Raw genomic sequence first — 18985 nt, 5'->3', positions numbered from 1 at the left:
AAAAAAAAAAAAGTGGGTCAAGTATTCATGAACGTGGCAAAATGTGGGTCCCAGGGTGAGACCAACTGAGAACCTCTGATCTAGATCAATATACTGATTCTAGACAAGTTTGAAAAATCACTCTCTCTCAATGTTGGTAATACTGTATTTCAAAAATTCACATCTCGGTTCATAAATGACCAATCTTCATAAACTTTGACTTAGTTGTATTGGGTTTGTTCCTCAATTACCTCACTGTGTTTCATTCATATCCGGATTACGCATTTCATCGCCATTAATCGAAAAAAATCTGGGTACCGATACTTTTGGACCTACTGTATTGTTATTAATGGGGCTATAATTTTTTTACTTAGCCTTTAAAGTGTGACTGATCATGGTACAATGATCAGGATCACTTATCTAGATAATTGCCAATATGTGGTAAATAGGATGTTTGGCACTTTGCAGAGGTTTGTACTCTCTGAGTGCTCTTGTTCCTATATATAAGTGAAACCAAATCTAAAAAAAAGCTTACAATTCCCTCTATCCATTAATCAATCTGTCTGTGTGTTTCCTCCTGTTGTTCACAAGATATTCTGCCCTATCAAACATTTCTGTGGTCACAGAATGGGTGTCAGGTCACATCTTTACTTACCCTACTACCCAACTTATGTTATATACTGTAGTTGTTCAGGGTGTTTTGTTTTTATTACATCACTGAAAATTAAATTGTGTTTTTACCTGAAAAGTAAAAGTATAATTACTTCTACCAACTCTTTCTGCCTGTGGGTTTCCTGCTTTTTGCTACTCTAATGCTGCGTTCACACCGAATGCGTCTTCTGCGGCACCGGACGCATCTGCCATACAAAACGTACCGCAGGCTCCGCAGGATCAAAAAATGTCCCCATTCGCTTCATATGCACGTCAGAAGCGAAGCCCCGCCCACCAGCGACACATCCAACTTAGTGAGTTTCACTGCCTGCTGAAGCGAGGAGCTGCGCTCCTTTTTCTCCTCTCATAAACATAAACCACCAAAGAAAAAAGCCGGTGTGATTAGCATATAATGCTATCCTAGCTCAGTGCTACAGAGAGAACTTTTACCTGCTACTACCACCTCCTCGCTGATTCTCCTCCACGCCAAATCCTTCCTAGTCCGGTCCCGGTTATAAAGCTCCAGGTGGTCACACACAGCTTCTGCTCCATGGTTGAATGGGTGAACAGACCGGTGTCCGTGTTGACGGCCTGACGCCATCATCAACAAAGACTGTGATTGGCTTTCGTCATATGAAACAGTTGCAGGAGTTCAATATTTTCAACTCTTGCGAATGTGCAGATCACACCACCGCACAGAAAAGATTTTGCATCTGGGATGCATCTATCCATTGACTTTGTATGTAATCTAGACATACGGGTATTTCGTGACTCATCCGGTGTGAACGCAGCATAAGGGTGCAAGACTCCCATCTCTTACACCTGATCCACTACCTTGGTTCCTCATGTGACATTTTTCAGTATATTCTTTTCATTTGATCTTTTAGGTTTCTCTCTGGAGCACCAAAGATCTAAATGCCGTGTGTGGCTTTACTGATGACCTTGGGCATCAAAGCTTAGCTCAGCCATTCCTTGAGCTCGTACCTTATTTGTCTTAAATGCATTTATTGGGCCATCAAAATTCAGTGATGCTCAGCTGCTACGATGTCTCACAATTCATCTGCACTGAATACTGATACTCGGACTGTCATTTTAAAACATAAAGGAAAACAGTTTTTCCCAATATGGAGTCTGTCTTTTTGTGCAAAGTTTGCATGTTATACAAGCAGTAGCAGGCTTCTTCTGTAAAGAGCTGAGATGGTTAAACAACCCTAAATAGGATGCATCTCCTCACTCAGTCAAGTACATGAAATACTCAAGTTCCAGCTGGGTTCAGCCCACCTGACCCACGTGGTGGAGCATAAAACCGCTGACACTGACTGACTCAGCTGTGTTGTGACGCAATTGCTCAAACCAACAGCTCACTTCAGTTTAGGAACACAAATATTAAACTGACAGCTACAACAACGGCCTCCCTCCAGTTGCACATTCACGTCTATTCAAATCATTGTCATGTCAGAATGACAACCCTGCCAGTGGGCCGATAAGGTACCGAGTCATGCTCTCAAATCATTCAGCGAACGGGCCGAGGATTCAACGCTCTTGTCTGGAATAAATATGGCACATGTTGCCGGCGAGGATAAATGTAACATATATGTAACATAGACATAGTATATGAGATGCAGATTTTGCGCTCTATATGAAATCAGACCAGGTTATCTAATTGTAATTCAACATGAATGTTAGGAAAGCAGATGATTATCCCCCATCGTATAGTTTGTATTGATGAAGACATATAATATTATGACAAAAGTAAACATAAAGAGGAAAACCAGCTAACGCAAGCAGCAATGTAATATTGAAGAGTTTGAAATGAAATAGGGATGAATAAAGACATTTCACCTTAGCGTCACAATTACCTGTACAGCTTAAATCTTCCCATTAACAGAGGAAGCAAAAGTACTAGTCTTCAATACTCAAGTAAAAGTATAAATACTTGAATAAAAAATTATTCTGGTAAAAGTAAAAGTATTGAAGTTACTTGAGTAAAAGTAAAAAAGTACAGGCTACTAAATGTACTTAAGTAAAAAAGTAAAACAAATGTCCCTTCTATAATAAGACAGGATTTTTAAACCATCAAATGCCATATATTTTATATTTTTTAAAGGACTTATCAAAAACTGGTACATGGAAATAAATTAAATCTGTTTCCCTTTATGAACACCTGGAGAATTTAGCAGTCATTGTAGATACAATTTGTAAATAAAATGTTTCAAGAAAAAATGCAAATGCTCAATTAAACCCAGAGCAGCTTTGAATTCAACATTTTTAAAAACATAAAAATGTTAACCATAAAACTAAGGGACCTGCCTAACAGAAAAAAATTCAAACTACCAAAAATTTGTATTTAGCCTCAAGAGAATCATGTTCTCCAGGTTTCTGGAATGGAGACGTGCCCTTTTTGGTCTGAAAATGAGTTCCACTGTGCTGAAAAGTCTTTCACAAGCAGCTTTGCGGTTGTTGGCTTGGATCTTTTTACGTCGTGACGACATCTTCAAATGTCTTAAAAGCAACGAGCTCATTTTTCAAATGTAAGAAGTAGAAAGTAGAGATAAGTGTTTAAAAAAGTAAGCAGCAAAAGTAAAAAGTCACCAAAAAAATGAATACTCAAGTAAAGTACATATACCATAAAAAAAACTACTTAAGTACAGTCACACAAAGTATTTTTACTTCATTACTTGTCACCTCTGGCCATTAAACATCATCAAGCACTTTCTTTATAACCAGAAAAGCATCCTCAAAAAGAGCATGTGTTTAACTACGGGAAGTTATGACAGGGAGAAGGAATTTAATTATCTATTCATAGTCATCCTCAATTACAGTATGTCTCACTGTTTCTTATTTCCTTGTACTGTATATTAAACTTCTTATACGCATTTGACATCATCAAACAATCTCAACCCTGTCAATATTAGCCCATCGTCTGTTTAAATAAAAAGAAGTGAATAGAAAAAGATCAGCGGTGCAGGAAAGATTAAATATTATAAATAGCGGACTTGAGAGACAGTTGCCTTTTAAACAGGCAGTCAGACCTTTGATTGGGTCACAGCTGTTTCCTTGGAGTTGAGAAGCACTCGGTTCAACATCATCTCATGTGAATGAAATCTGTTATTTTTCAGTGATTTATAGGAGCTTCAGATCATGATTTTATTCGTTGAAATGACTCATGCTGGAACCTTTCCCAGCTGATTTAAGGCAGAGGGAAGGCAATGATAACACAGGGATAACAAACAAAGATACACGTGCACGCGCACACAAATACAGACTTAAGTGGTTAAGATTAAGTCTTAAGATTGTAGATTCTTAGAGATTCTAGATTAATCAGAATCAGAATCAGAATCAACTTTATTGGCCATGTAATGTATGTTATACACACGAGGAATTTGACAGTTCACCAGGTCAAATTCCTCGTGTGTATAACATACATTACATGGCCAATAAAGTTGATCCTGATTCTGATTCTGATTAATCTAGAATCTCCAATGAGCCTAAGTAACCTGGCATGAAACATGTGGTTTTGGGAATGCGGGAGGAAAACATAGAACCTTTTTAAACACAGGGAGAAAATTCAACAATGATCTTGCTGTTTCAGGCGAGAAGTACAATTGTACAAATTCTAGATGTTTTCTTTCTCCAACACACCTGATTGCAAGGAGGAGCTATCCAGCTATTTCCAGATCTGCAATATGACACCCTCAGATATTGTAAAGCGCTTTGGGACTACTTCTGTGTAGTCCGTTTACCATATTTTTCAGGTGTTACTAGGGAACCAATCAGAGCCTTTGAGTCAAGCCAACTGTATCAAAGAAGTCTCAATTTAAAGTAAGAGTAACAAACATGTCTTTGATTTTGGAATCTCCTACATAGAGAAGTCGAGAGTCACACTTTTTTTCCCCAGGTTTTGTAAAATTTCACATTTTTGGAAAAATAAAATTATACTAAATACCTGTTAAAAGGTGAGGAATAGTAAATCAGTGCTGAAATAATTTGGCTACAAAACGTTTTTGACATGGACCATTGAGTCAATGGAGAACTTCAAAGCAGACTGTGGAGTGGCTTTAGGGGAAGTTGGGTTTGATAAGGTTTTCCCTGTGATGCCAGTTTTAATCTCTTCATCTGAATGCTTAAATTTGTCTCTGATTATCCATCTGTAAAACGTAAATAAATAATGTATTAACACACACCTCCGAATGTTGAAATAGTGATAACAACCTTTCGCCCAATAGACATTTTCCCAACCTCAAACCTGGCTCGCTCTTAGAAAGTTTAGCCTTTCCAAAGCATCGTTTTTATAAACCCTGCAATCATTACAGCAGCTGATATTATGGTGTTTAACACACACAAAAGTAAAACATTTCTTCTACTTTTTGGTCAGGTGTCAAATATAATGTGTTGTGAGCTCCACAAAGTAAAAATGTAATTTATGAGGTAAAAGCTTGTGCAAAAACAAGCTACTTTTTAGTTAAAAAAAAAACAAAACAAAAACAACACTTTTTTTATAAATGCATTTTTAACACAGCAGTGTGGTCAGTGGTTAGCACTCATCATCCAATGTGGACATGGGGCCTTTCTGTGTAGAGTTTGCATGATTTCCCGATTGTAGCTTAAGTTTTCTCTGAGCACTCCAGCTTTCTTTCTCGTACATTTCAAAAATGTTTGTCATATTAACTAGAGTCTATGAATTTCCAGTAGGAATAAATGTCTATAAAAGTGTTTGTCTGTCTCTGTAAATTAGACTTGTGAAGTGCCGTGGCTCAGGTGGTAGAGGGTCGTCTTCTGATCGAGAGGTTGGGGGTTCGATCCCAGTACCTGATTATTTGTCGAAGTGTGCTTGGGCAAGACACTGAACCCTAAGTTGCTCCCAGTGTTCGACTACAGCCTTTCATGGCAGTCCTGTCCCACTGGTGTGTGAATGTGAGAGTGATTGGGTGAATGAGCTGTTATGTAAAGCGCTTTGAGACTGCTTCAGTGTGGTGATAAAGCGCTATATAAAATCAAGTACATTTACCTTCCTATGCCAATAGTGCACTGTTGGTGATAATCCAGTTTGTGTAGATAAATTGTGTACAAAAATGAATAAATTAATGCATCTTTTAGTTCTCAAGATTTTTTTTACATCACTTATTTTTTAAAACGGTTACGCTTGAGGCATTAATCAAGCCTTTCCCCACCATTTACGTTTCTGCTCTAATTTATTACAAGCCAGTAGGAGCTGCTGGTTTTTGAAAAGCACTGTATCTGTTACCCTAATAGACTCTGCTGCAGCACCGAGATTCACGCAAAATAGTTTTGGCATCAGGGGAACCCTATATCAGTCAGAAAGCTCCAAAATAGCCAGAAAAATGTCCTTTTTCCGGGTCCGTGCATCCAAGATTTGTAGATGGACTCCACTTGTTAAGAGGAGGAAATGAAAAGAACAATGTTCCTCCTCCTCCTTAAGTGTTTCTCCATTATGCGTGTATGCACACTTGTGTATGTGTGAAAAGGAGCTAGTTATAATTCCTCATTCATCAGCTCTTCAAAATGTTCTTACCATCACACTTGTCAACACATTTCCATCACTATCCTTAATCATTCTAATCATCTCTGTCTCTCTGCCTCACCAATCTGTATAACTCAGTTACTCCCTCATTACTATCCAACCTAGCATACAAGTCATGGCGTGTCTTTTGTTTGGCCTTTGTCACCTCTACTTTCACCTTACGCTGTATCTCCCTGTACTCCTGTCTACTCTCAGTGCCCAACATCTTTTTAGCTAATCTCTTTCTGCGTATGTACTTCCTCATTCTAAAACCGAGTCTCCTCATCTACTTACCTTGCAAATGACACACTGATCACATTAGCTGTAGTTGTTCAGTCATCTGGAAGTTCCTTCTGACCACCCAGAGCATGTCTCAACTCCTCCCTGAAAACCCCACAAGACTCATCCCTTTTCAGATTCCACCACTTCATCCTCTGCTCTGCCTTTGTCTTGCTTGCTACTTTTTCACCTGGTCTCCTGGACACAGAATATCTACCTTCCTTTCCCTTTCATCGTCCCTATTCTAAGTCCTAGACTCTCTCCTTTCCTTTTCTCTCTTTGCCAACAAACATGCCTTCCTCCTCTCCTTCTTTGACTCTAAACGGTGACAAGAATTCTCATAATGTGGCCCTCGGATCAAACAGTCACAATTTGTGGCCCCCAAGTTGCCCATTGCTGAATTATTTCTTACACCACACGACTGTTAACAAGTGTTAAGTTGAGGTTTTGTTTATTCAGACAATGTTTTTCAGGATTTTTTTTTTATCTCCTGACATGTTTCGACTGTCAACTGCCAGTCATCAAAGGCAATCAGCAGAACTCCTCTGATGAAGACTGGCAGTTGACAGTCAAAACATGTCAGGAGATAAAACTTAACAACTTAACTTAACATACTTAATAAAAGAAGACAAAATTAATCTCGCAGGAACTAGTGTGTTTTATGAGTTGAGCCTGCTTAACAAAAGCAAGGCAAGCCTTAGTCCCCATTAGTACAAATTGATCAAATAGTGTTGCAAATGCAAGTGAAAATATCTTCATCTTTTGCTGCGTTCACACCAAATGCGTTTTGGGCGTCAAAATCGTGCCTCACGTCTACAGTTGAATGCTTGTGCTCAGTGAATTGTGCTTGTGCTTGTGCTTTGAATTTGTCACGGTTGGGGAAAACTCCCGATTGGTCGACGTGCCGCGATATGCCCCAAAAGTTCAACAATGCCAACTCTAGCGTCAGAAGACGCAAAAGCTTGAAATCTCAAAACGTGCAGCGTCCACCGCGAGTAAAGCTTCAAAACGCGCCGCACAGGAGGCGCGGGATGTGCAGTTGATGCTGTTGACGCTTTTGAAGCGTTTGGTGTGAACATGCCATTTATCTTATTTCTACTCCTTTCTCTCGTTGACTTTTAAAACAGATGTAATCAGGCCCCTGTGTATTTGACTTTAACTTGGCAGAGGTCATTATTCACTTTCAGTGAAGTGGCTGCACATTCAGGCCTTGTCTGGCACTTCTGTACAGAGCTGATGGAGGTTGTCGGTAATAGAGAAAATTGCTGTGTTGGGGGAAAAATAAATGTGATCTCTGCTTTGACAGAGATAATTAATTTGCTCATGCCTAAGTATAACATAGACGGTGCTCTGGTTTTGGAGAGATTCTCTGAGTTCTTAGCATTGATTGGTGTTAGACGGATGAAATTGCCGTTCACCTCTGTCCATCATTCACTTTTTCATCCAATATCCAGAAACACTTTTCTATCACCACTGTCACAAACACTTTGTGATACTCGCATTCAAGAAACAATAATCTCAATTTCAAAGCAGTATTCTTCTGAATGTACGTACTGGCTGAAATAGATTGTGACATTTCCAAGGTGTGTGTGGTCGCATGGCAACTAAACCAAAGACTGTTAATCTGAGTCGGTCCATCTCCCCGAGATGCATGGCTCCTTCTCCTGAAGCAAACCTCACCAAAATGGGCTACAAATAGTCTTCATTGGCCAAAGAAAAGCTTGCTCTATGCTGGACTTTACATACAAATGTACACAAGATTTACTTGCAGTCAATGCAAATGAAGCAGGTTGAAATTAATTATCTCTAGTTACCATGGTAGTGTAAGAAGTATGCAAAGTGGGCAGACGCCCGAAGGGGGAACATGGAACAAGTAACTAGGCGGTTGCTTATATCATTATTACAATATATCATCATCTCAATGAACTCGGAGGTACACTGGGGACATTTCTGACAGCTGCTTATATCCTATGATTCAGCATATTCGTTGTAAACAGAAGACAAGGAATAACATGCTTCAAATATGTAATACACATTTTCTGATCAGTCCTCATCACTCAATTCAACAGAAAAAATCTGCAACTGCCTATTTTTCACGTCAACAGTTTGAACAAGAAATCCAAAATAATGACCAAATAAACACATTTCTCCTTTGTGAACAAGTCAGCACCAAAAACCTGCATCTTTAACTAAGGAACAAAATGCTTTGTCATTTTACCAGACAAGAAACAAGAAAAGATTAAAAAGACTAACATAACCATGTAAAATATGTGTAAAAAATAACCGTGAAAGCTGGAAAGAATCAGGGTGGAACCTTAACCCCAGCTGGTCTAAAGGTCGGTGAGAGATGTAAAGATCTACCGAAGGTTCTTGTTAGCAGCTTTAACCACCTGCTGCAGTGCTATCATGTCCATTGCAGAGCAGCTGCTGTTTTCCACTGTGATGGACCGGGTCAGTACACTTCTCACCCCACAGCTGTGGAAAAAGAAGGGGATGAAAGGCCAAGTCTGGCACCTTTGAGTTTCCTCAGGAAGAGGAAGAGTTGTTGGGCTTTCCTCATCATGCAGGCTGTGTTGATGGAACAGGTGAGAGTGTCAGCAATGTGGAGAGCAGAGATAGTCAATGTTGGACACAATCCACTATCCCATAACCATTGAGAAATGGAATGGCTCTCATAAATAATGTTATTGCTGTTGTTGTTGTGCATGTGTTGTATTCTGATTATGAGATTAAAATCTACTGTATGTAAAAGTAGTAGCCAGACATAGTTCCAGGCTCCCTGATTCCTGAGCTGTGGGACTGCAGAATATCAAATGTATTCCTGATGGAATTACATGAAAGATAAACATCATGTTTGGAGCAATAAAACTGGATCAATCCAGACCATTTCTTCATGCAGTATCTTGCTTGAACTTACAACAAACTTCTTCACTTCGGTTATTTTAAAATTTGGGCTTAACTGATTCACTTTGTTGACTTTGTTACCTCTTTTGCCAGTAACTCTTCCACCTAGATGTATTCTTACTTACCAATATTTCATTACATATAAATTGACGTGGGTCCAGTGCCAGTTCTGAGCTTGTGACACTGCTGGGCTTCCTTAGCGCTCTGAGGATTTGGTGTGTTTCATTGCAACTGCTTTGAATGTACTTGCACTGCATGCTTTAGATCAGTGTTTCTCAAATGGGGGTACATGATGGCACCACAGGGGATACTTGAAAAAGAGAGAGTGAAAAATTAACAAATAAATGGTCAGTCTTGGTCGCACCCCAGTTGTGAGATGGCCAGAAATGATTAAAAAAAAAACTTTAGTAATAAATCTATTCAGGAGCCACATATCAGTGTTTTTCAACCTCGAGGTCAGGACCCCATGTGGGGTCACCTGAAATTTCTGAAAAATGGAATTGATTATTCAATTTTTTCAATAATTATTATTTTAAATTAAAACAACTTACAATCTTAAACAACTTATTGCTATACTTTCACTTTGGGAATCTAGTTAAACTAAAATGCAGTTTAACTTTTTTTTTTAATCTGAGCTCAAACATGTTCAAAAACCAATTCTAGAAAAAAATGTGTTTCGAATTGCCAGAAATTCTTGATATCTAAAAGGGGCCATGATCCAAAAAAGGTTGGGAACCACTGCACTAAGTACTGTTTCTTTCCACTTATTTACAAAATTAAATTCTTTAAAATGTGTTATCACTCATTCGTTACATCATTATGCTTTACAGTTGTTTTTTTTTATAATATTTTGAGCAAATTGTTGTAGCCAGACAAAAGGGGGCCAAAAAATTTGATAACCATTGCTTTAGATTATGCATCCTTGCTGATGAAAGGTGTACCTTTCTTGTATCTTGTTTCTCAGCTTAGTCATGCATTGACATGAATAACTGTATGCATGACTGGTGACTATTTTTTAACAACGTGATTATGTTCGTAATGTTACTTACCCAGATTTAATTCTCTGGATTTTGACTGCGTTTTAACCTCCAAGTATACCTAGTAATTCTAATTTGACACCTATACTACTAAAGCTCTGACTGGATACAAAGGTATAAATAAACTTTGATGTTGGTTTGAAGATGAATGCTCGGAACAACAAATGTTGATTGGTTTTACTTGTTGTCGTTTCTTGTTTTCAAGCACTACCCAATTTAAGAAATATGGCAGAGTGCTGAAACGGAAACACAGATGACTTCCCACTAGACTGAGTTTGCACTTGTTTTTACGCACAGAAGAAAATCAAAGTGTTACACCATTCAGCTGTATCGTGCCATAATAGTTTCAACAAGAGTAGTAATGTTCCAGCGCTTGTTTTGGCAGGCGGTCACAAGTGGAAGTAAAAAATCTAATTAGGCTGATTGGATTCAATATGTTTCAGCGCACATTCAGCACTGCTACCGTTAGTTAGTTTATCTTTTTACCAAAACAGCCTATCAAGAATCAATAATATATCACTAATGGTGTTCATTGCAATACTGCGAAGATCAAGATAAAATTAATAAAATTCTAAAGTACTGAGTCATCAATCAGAATGATAGTCAATGATATCTCATCTTAAACAACAATTTTAACTACATTATTGGAAAAACTTTAAAAATGGCAGAAAGCAATTGCAGAATCTGACTCAGACTCACTGTTAAAGACCTCGCCCTGGTATCTATACATTTCAATTGACTTCTGTCACATTGATTTAAAGATTAATCATTAAAAAGTGAATTAAAGGCAGGTTGAATTTGGAACGCATCATTATTTACCCACCATTACAATGGTCAATACGGGGTTCAACACAGTGTTTAACTTTGTCATGGTTTTTGAAATTGGTCTCGACTCGTACGTATGTTACGGTTTCTTTCATTCAGACAACAGTTTTTCAGGAAATATATTTTGATCTCCTGACATGTTTCGACTGTCAACTGCCAGTCTACGTCAGAGGGGTCTGCTGATTGCATCATTTCCTAAAAAAACAGTTGCCGGAACAAAAGAAACTTTAACATTCAAAAAGAACTCACGGGAACACCTGACACCTAACATCCTGCAATGGCGGGCCCAACTTCACTGTTTTAAACTATATCAGCTAAAATCTCATCTTATCGATGTAAGTAGTGTCCCTGGGCTTGGCTAGTGAATCAGGTTGTTAAATGGAGAGGATACTAGTCTATAACTGGGCCCACACAGTGAGACACACAACCCTATGGGGCACCAGTGATGCTTGAGGGCACTGGGAGAACAGCAATGCAGACCCTTATGGAGCCCTTAATGGCTCACGTCACTTGAGGCAAAAACAGGAAACGCCGCTGGCCAAAGTATAGATATAAACACTAATTGACGCAAGCAGGATTCGCCAGCGTAGCTCAACGGTGGCCATCTTACCTCAGACAAAAAGAAAAAAAATAATAGACAACTGCCGTTCTAACGTTCTGAAGCGCTCTACAGTAGCTCGTAGCTCGTCGTTAAGGGTATTTAAACAAAAATACCCTTAACTCAATGAAATATTGATGAATTTGCAAATGGTTTGCCTTATTACAAACCTTACTATACATAAGTATGAAATAGGATGCTTGTATATGTTGAAATTGCCGCTTGCCGCTTGAAAATTGGTTGAAAATTGAGCAAGTTAGGGTGTCTGACTTTGAGGAGGTTTTAGAGCCGACTTGATGCAATGAAGTCAAAGTAACAAATAAAAGCAGGTAATTACAGAGTAGCAGGTGAAATAAAAATGAAACTTGGGCCAAAGATAAGCAGCTGAACAACTGACCGAAACCAAGATAGGAACAATATTTATATTACGACTGATCAGGCAAGAAAAAATTCTGCAGATGGGGGAAAAACACAAAACGGGAAACAGTTGGACTACCTCTCACACACAAACATACACTCAAACACAGACAATAATAAAGACAGCCACAGAAAAACATTGACAATGAATATTACTATTCTAAAAACTGGAAAGATCAAAAAACTAAAACCAAACTACAGTAAAGCACAAATTAAAACTCCAAAGGAATACATACTAAATAAATAACTAACAGATGATTTGAAATTGATATTATATTTATATCATATTTCAACACTTTAAGGAAGTAAAAACTGTTCAGTTGTGTTATAAAGTTTTTCCAATTTACTTCCACAACAATGTATATTGCATTAAATGCTCAGTTACTTCACCCAATATAAGCTTCACATAAAGGCTAACTAGAAAATATTCTTCTTCTATCAGAGGACATGCATAATTTGAAAATTTGAAAAAACTCTGAGAAATACTTCCTTGTTGGTTTAAGTAAGCAAGAATACAATAATTAAGAAAATATATGTTCTCAACTGGAACATTGTATTTAAAAGTGAACACAGTGAGCTCATGGTGTGATGTTCTGCTGTGCTTCTGAAGAATCTGAGGAATGCTTTTACTCTGCAGGCCATCTCACAAAAAACACACACAACTGGACTGGGCATCGATGGTTGTTAAAAACGCACTGCTCAACAGATGTGCAACAACCCAAAGAATAAGAACTGGCAAACAGTGAAGACAAGGTGGAATCAAAGACGCACACGCACACGTGCACACAATTTCAATCTATAAATGTCTTGTTTCGTGACAACAGCACAGACGAGACCAAATGATGTCAGTTCTAAATACTCCAAATGGAACACTTAGTGCTGTTATCTCTGGACACTGAGTCACACTTTTAGCATGTACGGTACACACAAACACATGCACACAGACGTTTCAATCACATTTCAAGAGAAGAAAATGATCTGAAGAGCAAAAAAAATGTACAAGTAACAGCAGTACACATGGACGCTGATACCACGTGTGCATCTGGAGATAAGAAGCCTTAGATAGAACTCTTGTTGGGTATGAATGCATAAAAACACATCAAACACTGTGACTACTGAGGCTGTTGTACACAACAGAGGGAAGGATCCCTCCTGCTGAACATAAAGGAGGCGCTGCACAGTCAGGTGGGGGTCACAGCTCCTTTAGGTAATCAAGTCCCTTTACTGAACAGCTGTACAGACAAACAAACAGCCTGACGGAGAAAAGCTCCAGCAGTTAGGCACACATATTTCCAGGTTAGAAAGGAAGTACTCGATAAGGTCGTTGACACTGATAACAAGGAGTATTTCAGGTTTCAACACCCTATGCTCCTGCTTATTGTGAAACACTGCTGTAAGTGAAGGGCAAAAGGAAACCTGCATGCACGCACACGCACACGCACAACAGAATATTTTCACAGGTGTCATGTTGAGTACCGCAGGTGCAGCCGTTTGCATTTCTGTCTGTTTTCTGTGATGCTTCTTCACAGCGTCAAGTCAGAATAGAGAGGAGAAGTAGACGCTCTGTCAAGGTCGGACACCTTGAAATTAAACCTATTGAAACATCAATTTTTTAACTCCTTTTCCCAAGATGTTTGTTATATTTCTGCACACTTCTCAGATCCTTTAAATTTTTGTCCTCTGTTGAAAGTATTTTTTGTTTCATTCCACACAAAATATGACTGAAAGGACACTGTTGCTGTTGTGTAAATAAATCAAAATACTCTAAAACTACCACCTAAGCACTAAGAGAGTTGAAAAACTGGGCAGAAATGAGATTCTAATCCAACAACAAAAGAAAACAGACTTGACCTTAGGTTCCCAAAGTGGGGTATGGGTACCCCCAGGGGTACATAAATTGTCAAAGTGGGGACGTGAATAAAAATTGAAAACAGAGGTACGAGTAGATTTCTTTGTCCAAAAACAGAGATTTGTTTTGTCGGCTAATTAATAAAACAATAAAGCAAAAAAGTGATAAATAAGATGTTTTCTTACATATCATTACATAATACTACAATGTTATTTTTTTTTAGTAAAATTCAGGGACAGATTTCACTAAACCACTGGACTAGACCCAATGTAATTTATGAATCGAACTCAAAGACAAGTATAAAATGCTCACTATGATAAATGTGCAGTTGAAAAAATAAAGGGTCAATTTTTTTTTGTTCCTCCATTTTTTCATTGGTTTCCCTCATTATCTTGTACCTTGTAAATATGTGTATGTGGATGATAATTTGCATTGAATCATATTCAAAAGTCTTTCTCTCTGATGTAAAATGTACCTTCACTTGTTCACAAACATGATATGTGCTGTCATGCATATTATTTATTATAATGTGTTAGATCCAATAACCAAAGGGTTGAAGCTTTGAATCCTGTTCCATCCCGTATTACATATTACCTAACCCAGAGTCATCATCATGGAGTTCCACAAGGTTCAGTTTTGAGACAAATACTCTTTACATTATGTATGCTTCCATTAGGTAACATTATCAGAGAACATGATATAAATTTCCATTGCTATGTGGATGACGCACAGCTCTATTTGTCAATGAAATCAGTTGAAACTCATCAGTTATTAAAACTCCAGGCTTGTGTTAAAGACATCACATCCTGGATGAGCCGTAACTTTCTCCTTCTTAACCAGGATAAAACCAAAGTGATTTTATTTGGTCTCAGAGATAAATTAACAGAGCAAATAGTGTCTCTGGATGACATCAACCAGCACCACAGTAAAAAAACGTAGGCATTGAGATGACTTTGTTGTAATTTGCACTATACAAATAAAGTTTAATTGAATTAATTCGCCGTTGAGCACAGAATGGCAGCAGTAGTTACAGAAGTGTATTACCTGTACCTCCATGTCTGCTGTGTGAAAGTATAAGGGTTTCAGTAAGAAGCCTTGAGTAAGGCACACATATTTAACAAATAATGTAAGTGCATTCCAGAATTCAATTTTAAACATCTCACTTAAATTTTGGTAAGGACTGTTCCCTGTCTGCCCAAACCTGAGCGACTTTCTAGAATCTAGGAGCTTTCCAGAAATATTTTGATCCCTCTCATATACCCCAAGGTGTGCTATAGGGATCACGTCTTGATAATGTCGGTAATGTGTCCTCCGTTTCCATTAGTGTAGCCACGATAATAAGGTTTGTGTAATTGCAGTCGTAAAACTGAAATTTTCTTTTCTCACACCTGCTTCGATTCTTGCAGACTCCAGCAAACTGAGAGCAGTGCCAAGATTGGACTTTTCTTTTCGATAAAAAACAAAAACAAAGAGTTTTTTCTGCTTTCCAAACATCGAGGAGTAAATAAACTGAACAACACATGAAATTGACTGGGCTTAGTGTAATTTTACTGTTAGACTAAAGATAACATTGCAACATCAAGAGATGTTCAACCAAACCAGTGTTTCTCCAACTGAGGGGACACACCCGTAGTGGATAAAAGTATATACTGCTGGACTGCCTTTGTGACAGTATCGTGTTTTTCTTAAAATAATCTTTTCCTTCAAAATAATTTAATTAATATCTGGATGGAAGTTGTATTTGACGCTTAAGTCCAAGGCTAATGATTAATGATGTTTTATCAAGAATAAAAACAATAAAATGTAAAAAGAATGATTCACACAAAAAAAAAAAGACTTTAAGTTTCAAAGCTTTGAGCCAAAGCAACATTTCAGCATTCCAATTCACTCTCCAAAAATGTACACTTTAGGTATAGCCGACACCTCACTCTCTCTGCGATGGTCATCTAACATATCCACAGATACACACCCCACTTCAATCAGATATGGACAGATCCACCAGTAGCCCAGCCTTCTTATTACTTCACAGAAAACAGGATATGTGTAATATTCATAAAACAGATAAACAGTAGCAAATAGTCACAGCTGTGATAACACATAATAAATCCACAGACAATGATGTGAAATACGCAGTGTTGGGTGTTTGATATGCTTTAAATCAGTGCTGCCCACTCCATATATACAGTATGCGCTGCAGCTTGTAGATACAGTGCAATATGGCATTGTGTCTCACCTTGTTCTGGTCGGTCCAATACAGGAAGTAACCCTTAGGGTCAACTGTTAACGTCACCGGGGTCACGGCAGTGGAATCCTGAGGAAAAAGACAGAAAACACATGTGGTATCAATGTGTGCCTGCTTACTTCTACCAATCCATGTTTAACTTTCTACATAATGTGTATTTTGTGGAAAATATTTTGTATTATGCCTTTATCTGGTTTCACACTGGGACCCACATTTTGCCACGATCATTAAATCGCAACCCACATTTTCTTTTTTTTTTTTTTTTTTGAGAATTCAACCAACCAAACTTGATTTTTCAAAAATAGCTGTTGAAAACACAACTATGGATTTTTCCTGTGTAACATGCATTTCACACCATGCCTGTCAAAATAAAAGTTTCTTTCAAAAAAAAAAAAAGACAAGTCCAACATGAGAGACATTAAGTAGGCTATTTATTTATTTTTGATCAGCTGTCCGCGACCCACCTAGTACAGTTCCGCAACCCATTTTTTGATCCCGACCCACCAGTTGAGAATCACTGATTTGGAGGTTGATCGATATACTGTATGCACTAGTTTACAGTTTGATTTTATTTATTTACTACCATGTGGTATTTGTAAATTTATTCTGTTTTGATCTGTTTGTTTTTGATACTTGAAGTCAAGGTTACAGTTTGATTGTAGATTTTAAAAATATTTTGTGAACTTAATTACTAGATACTTTAAGTTAAGAAGCTTGAAATAGTTTAAACCGACTACTTGCACATTGTATATTGTTGTCGTGCTTTACTGCTACTGTACTTACCCATCCTGTACTTTTTACTTGGTTGTGTACGGGTATATTTAAATTTCAATAAATGTTAATAGTTCTATTGGTGTGTTTAATTTAATTTCTAATACATACATTTATATCATAAGAGCGTTTCAATTGTCTTTCATTATGTGCTTTCAAAAAATACATATCGGCTTCCAAAATCAGCTTTAGATATCGGCCGAATTTTAATTTTATTTTTTTAAATCGGTATCTGCATCAACCTTTTAAAGTCCCATATCGGTCAGCCTCTACTTTTATTATCACTGTTTTGGTCATATCACATGCTAACTGGCATCGAAAATGGAATGAAACATGATTTTTATGCAACAAGTATGCACACAATTCCCATGACCTTGCATCAGCGCAAATACCCTGAAGTGTTGGAGTTTGTCGCAGTGTTTTTTGGATGACTGCATTTATAAACTGCTGGTTGTTTCCATTTTCCTATGGCTCTCGTAACCGACAGACGCTGTCCAACAGCTTCCCCCTACAGACGACCTCAAACACAGCCTGACCCTGAGGCAAACATGGCAACGCCAGATATTATTGGACACTTCTAAAAAAAGCCAGAGCCTTTGCCACTTTCTGTGTCCACAGTAGCAGCTCAATGGTAGCGTCTTGTCCGCCTCAATCAACCATGGCTGTGAGATCAGAGGGTCGTGAAAAGCATTTGCTGCAAATAGCGAGAAAACCTTCGAAGTGTATCCACACGTCTGCTAAAAAAGTCTCTATCACAGCTTTAAAAGGCAAAGCTAACGGTCCAGTAGCCCAAAAACACTTTTCACATTGACTGTAGGTGCAACACCCTGCTACTTGCAAAGTGGAATATTATGTAGTCTAATAGGCAGGACAATGTCTGGACCAAAGAGTAACGTCCATGGAGCAACTGGAGAAATTAAGAGACAAATGAAAAAGAATGTACACCAAAAGTGAATGTTTGGTAAGGAACTGGTGCTGCATCACAGGCACTTGCTGTAGTGACATTTGCTATGGCAACCCACTATTCCTGTGAAATCTATTAGAGACTCAAGAGGAGCCGTTTTGGCATTGTTCACATGATTGCACAATCTTGGCAGGCTTGATTGAATGACAAAGCATGCAGCTCATAACACAGAATGCCGGCAGCAGAGACAATATTTGGAGCCCGAGGTTACAAATAAAACAAAGAGAAATGTCTACTTTTAAAATGAAGTTATAGCTTAACAAAGCAATCCATTTTCATTGTTCAAGCCTGAGGTCCGTAATCATTTCAACATCAGCAAGCCAATTTATTCAATTCCGATAAGTATCTTTCTTATCTTGTGCGATGACATCTAATTCCCAATGCGAACACATTTGGTGCAATGTTTACATTTCCAGTAGAACCAGTAAACGCTCTATTCCGTGAACAGCATGTGCTGAAGAAAAGAAGACTGCTGGAGAGCAGGAAGAATCTGTTTAATGACGTGAAAGCAGTCATTTTCATCAGCTTCTTTCTTAATGTTGTAACTCTCCATGACCACAGATACAAACACATTAGAGCCATAATGGACCCTTAGCGAAGATTGTGTGGATTTGCAAACATGGGTGTGGGGAAAATTGTATTAAAAAACTATCTGGTTTACATTATTTTGGACATTTACTGTTATTATGATCGTCTTTGAGATGAGCGAGGTTTGTATCCGATTTGCAAAAGTACAAACACCCCCAGGACACCGGAAAACAATGTTTTTGTACACTTTACAGAGAGATCTGCTCAATTAGGCATCCAGTAAGGATGTATTTGAAGAAAACTGGAGCTCGACATATTTCTGTTCTGCATATTTATAACACAATGACATTTTAAGAGATTTTAAATTACATTACCCAGTGAGAGCTACTGTAATAATACATATTCAATGTGCAAAATGAA

At 38.0% G+C, this 18985-nt stretch overlaps 1 protein-coding gene across 2 annotated transcripts in view; it reads right to left on the bottom strand.

Moving 5' to 3' along the window:
- plcb1l (phospholipase C beta 1-like) overlaps nt 1–18985 on the bottom strand; it is a 152983-nt gene that overhangs the window by 129750 nt on the left and 4248 nt on the right. The window contains exon 2 of one of the 2 annotated variants that reach the window (XM_028439660.1): nt 16294–16371. In XM_028439660.1, the coding sequence (XP_028295461.1) occupies nt 16294–16371 (78 nt within the window). Of the gene's footprint in view, nt 1–16293; nt 16372–18985 lie in introns of those variants that run through there. The other variant, XM_028439661.1, reaches the window with a different exon arrangement.

This window comes from Gouania willdenowi, chromosome 24 (genome assembly GCF_900634775.1).
Source record: "Gouania willdenowi chromosome 24, fGouWil2.1, whole genome shotgun sequence".
Classification (NCBI taxonomy): Eukaryota; Metazoa; Chordata; class Actinopteri; order Blenniiformes; family Gobiesocidae; genus Gouania; species Gouania willdenowi.
The sequence above is the reverse complement of the archived record's forward strand: the minus strand, read 5'-3'. Positions and strand labels throughout refer to the sequence as shown.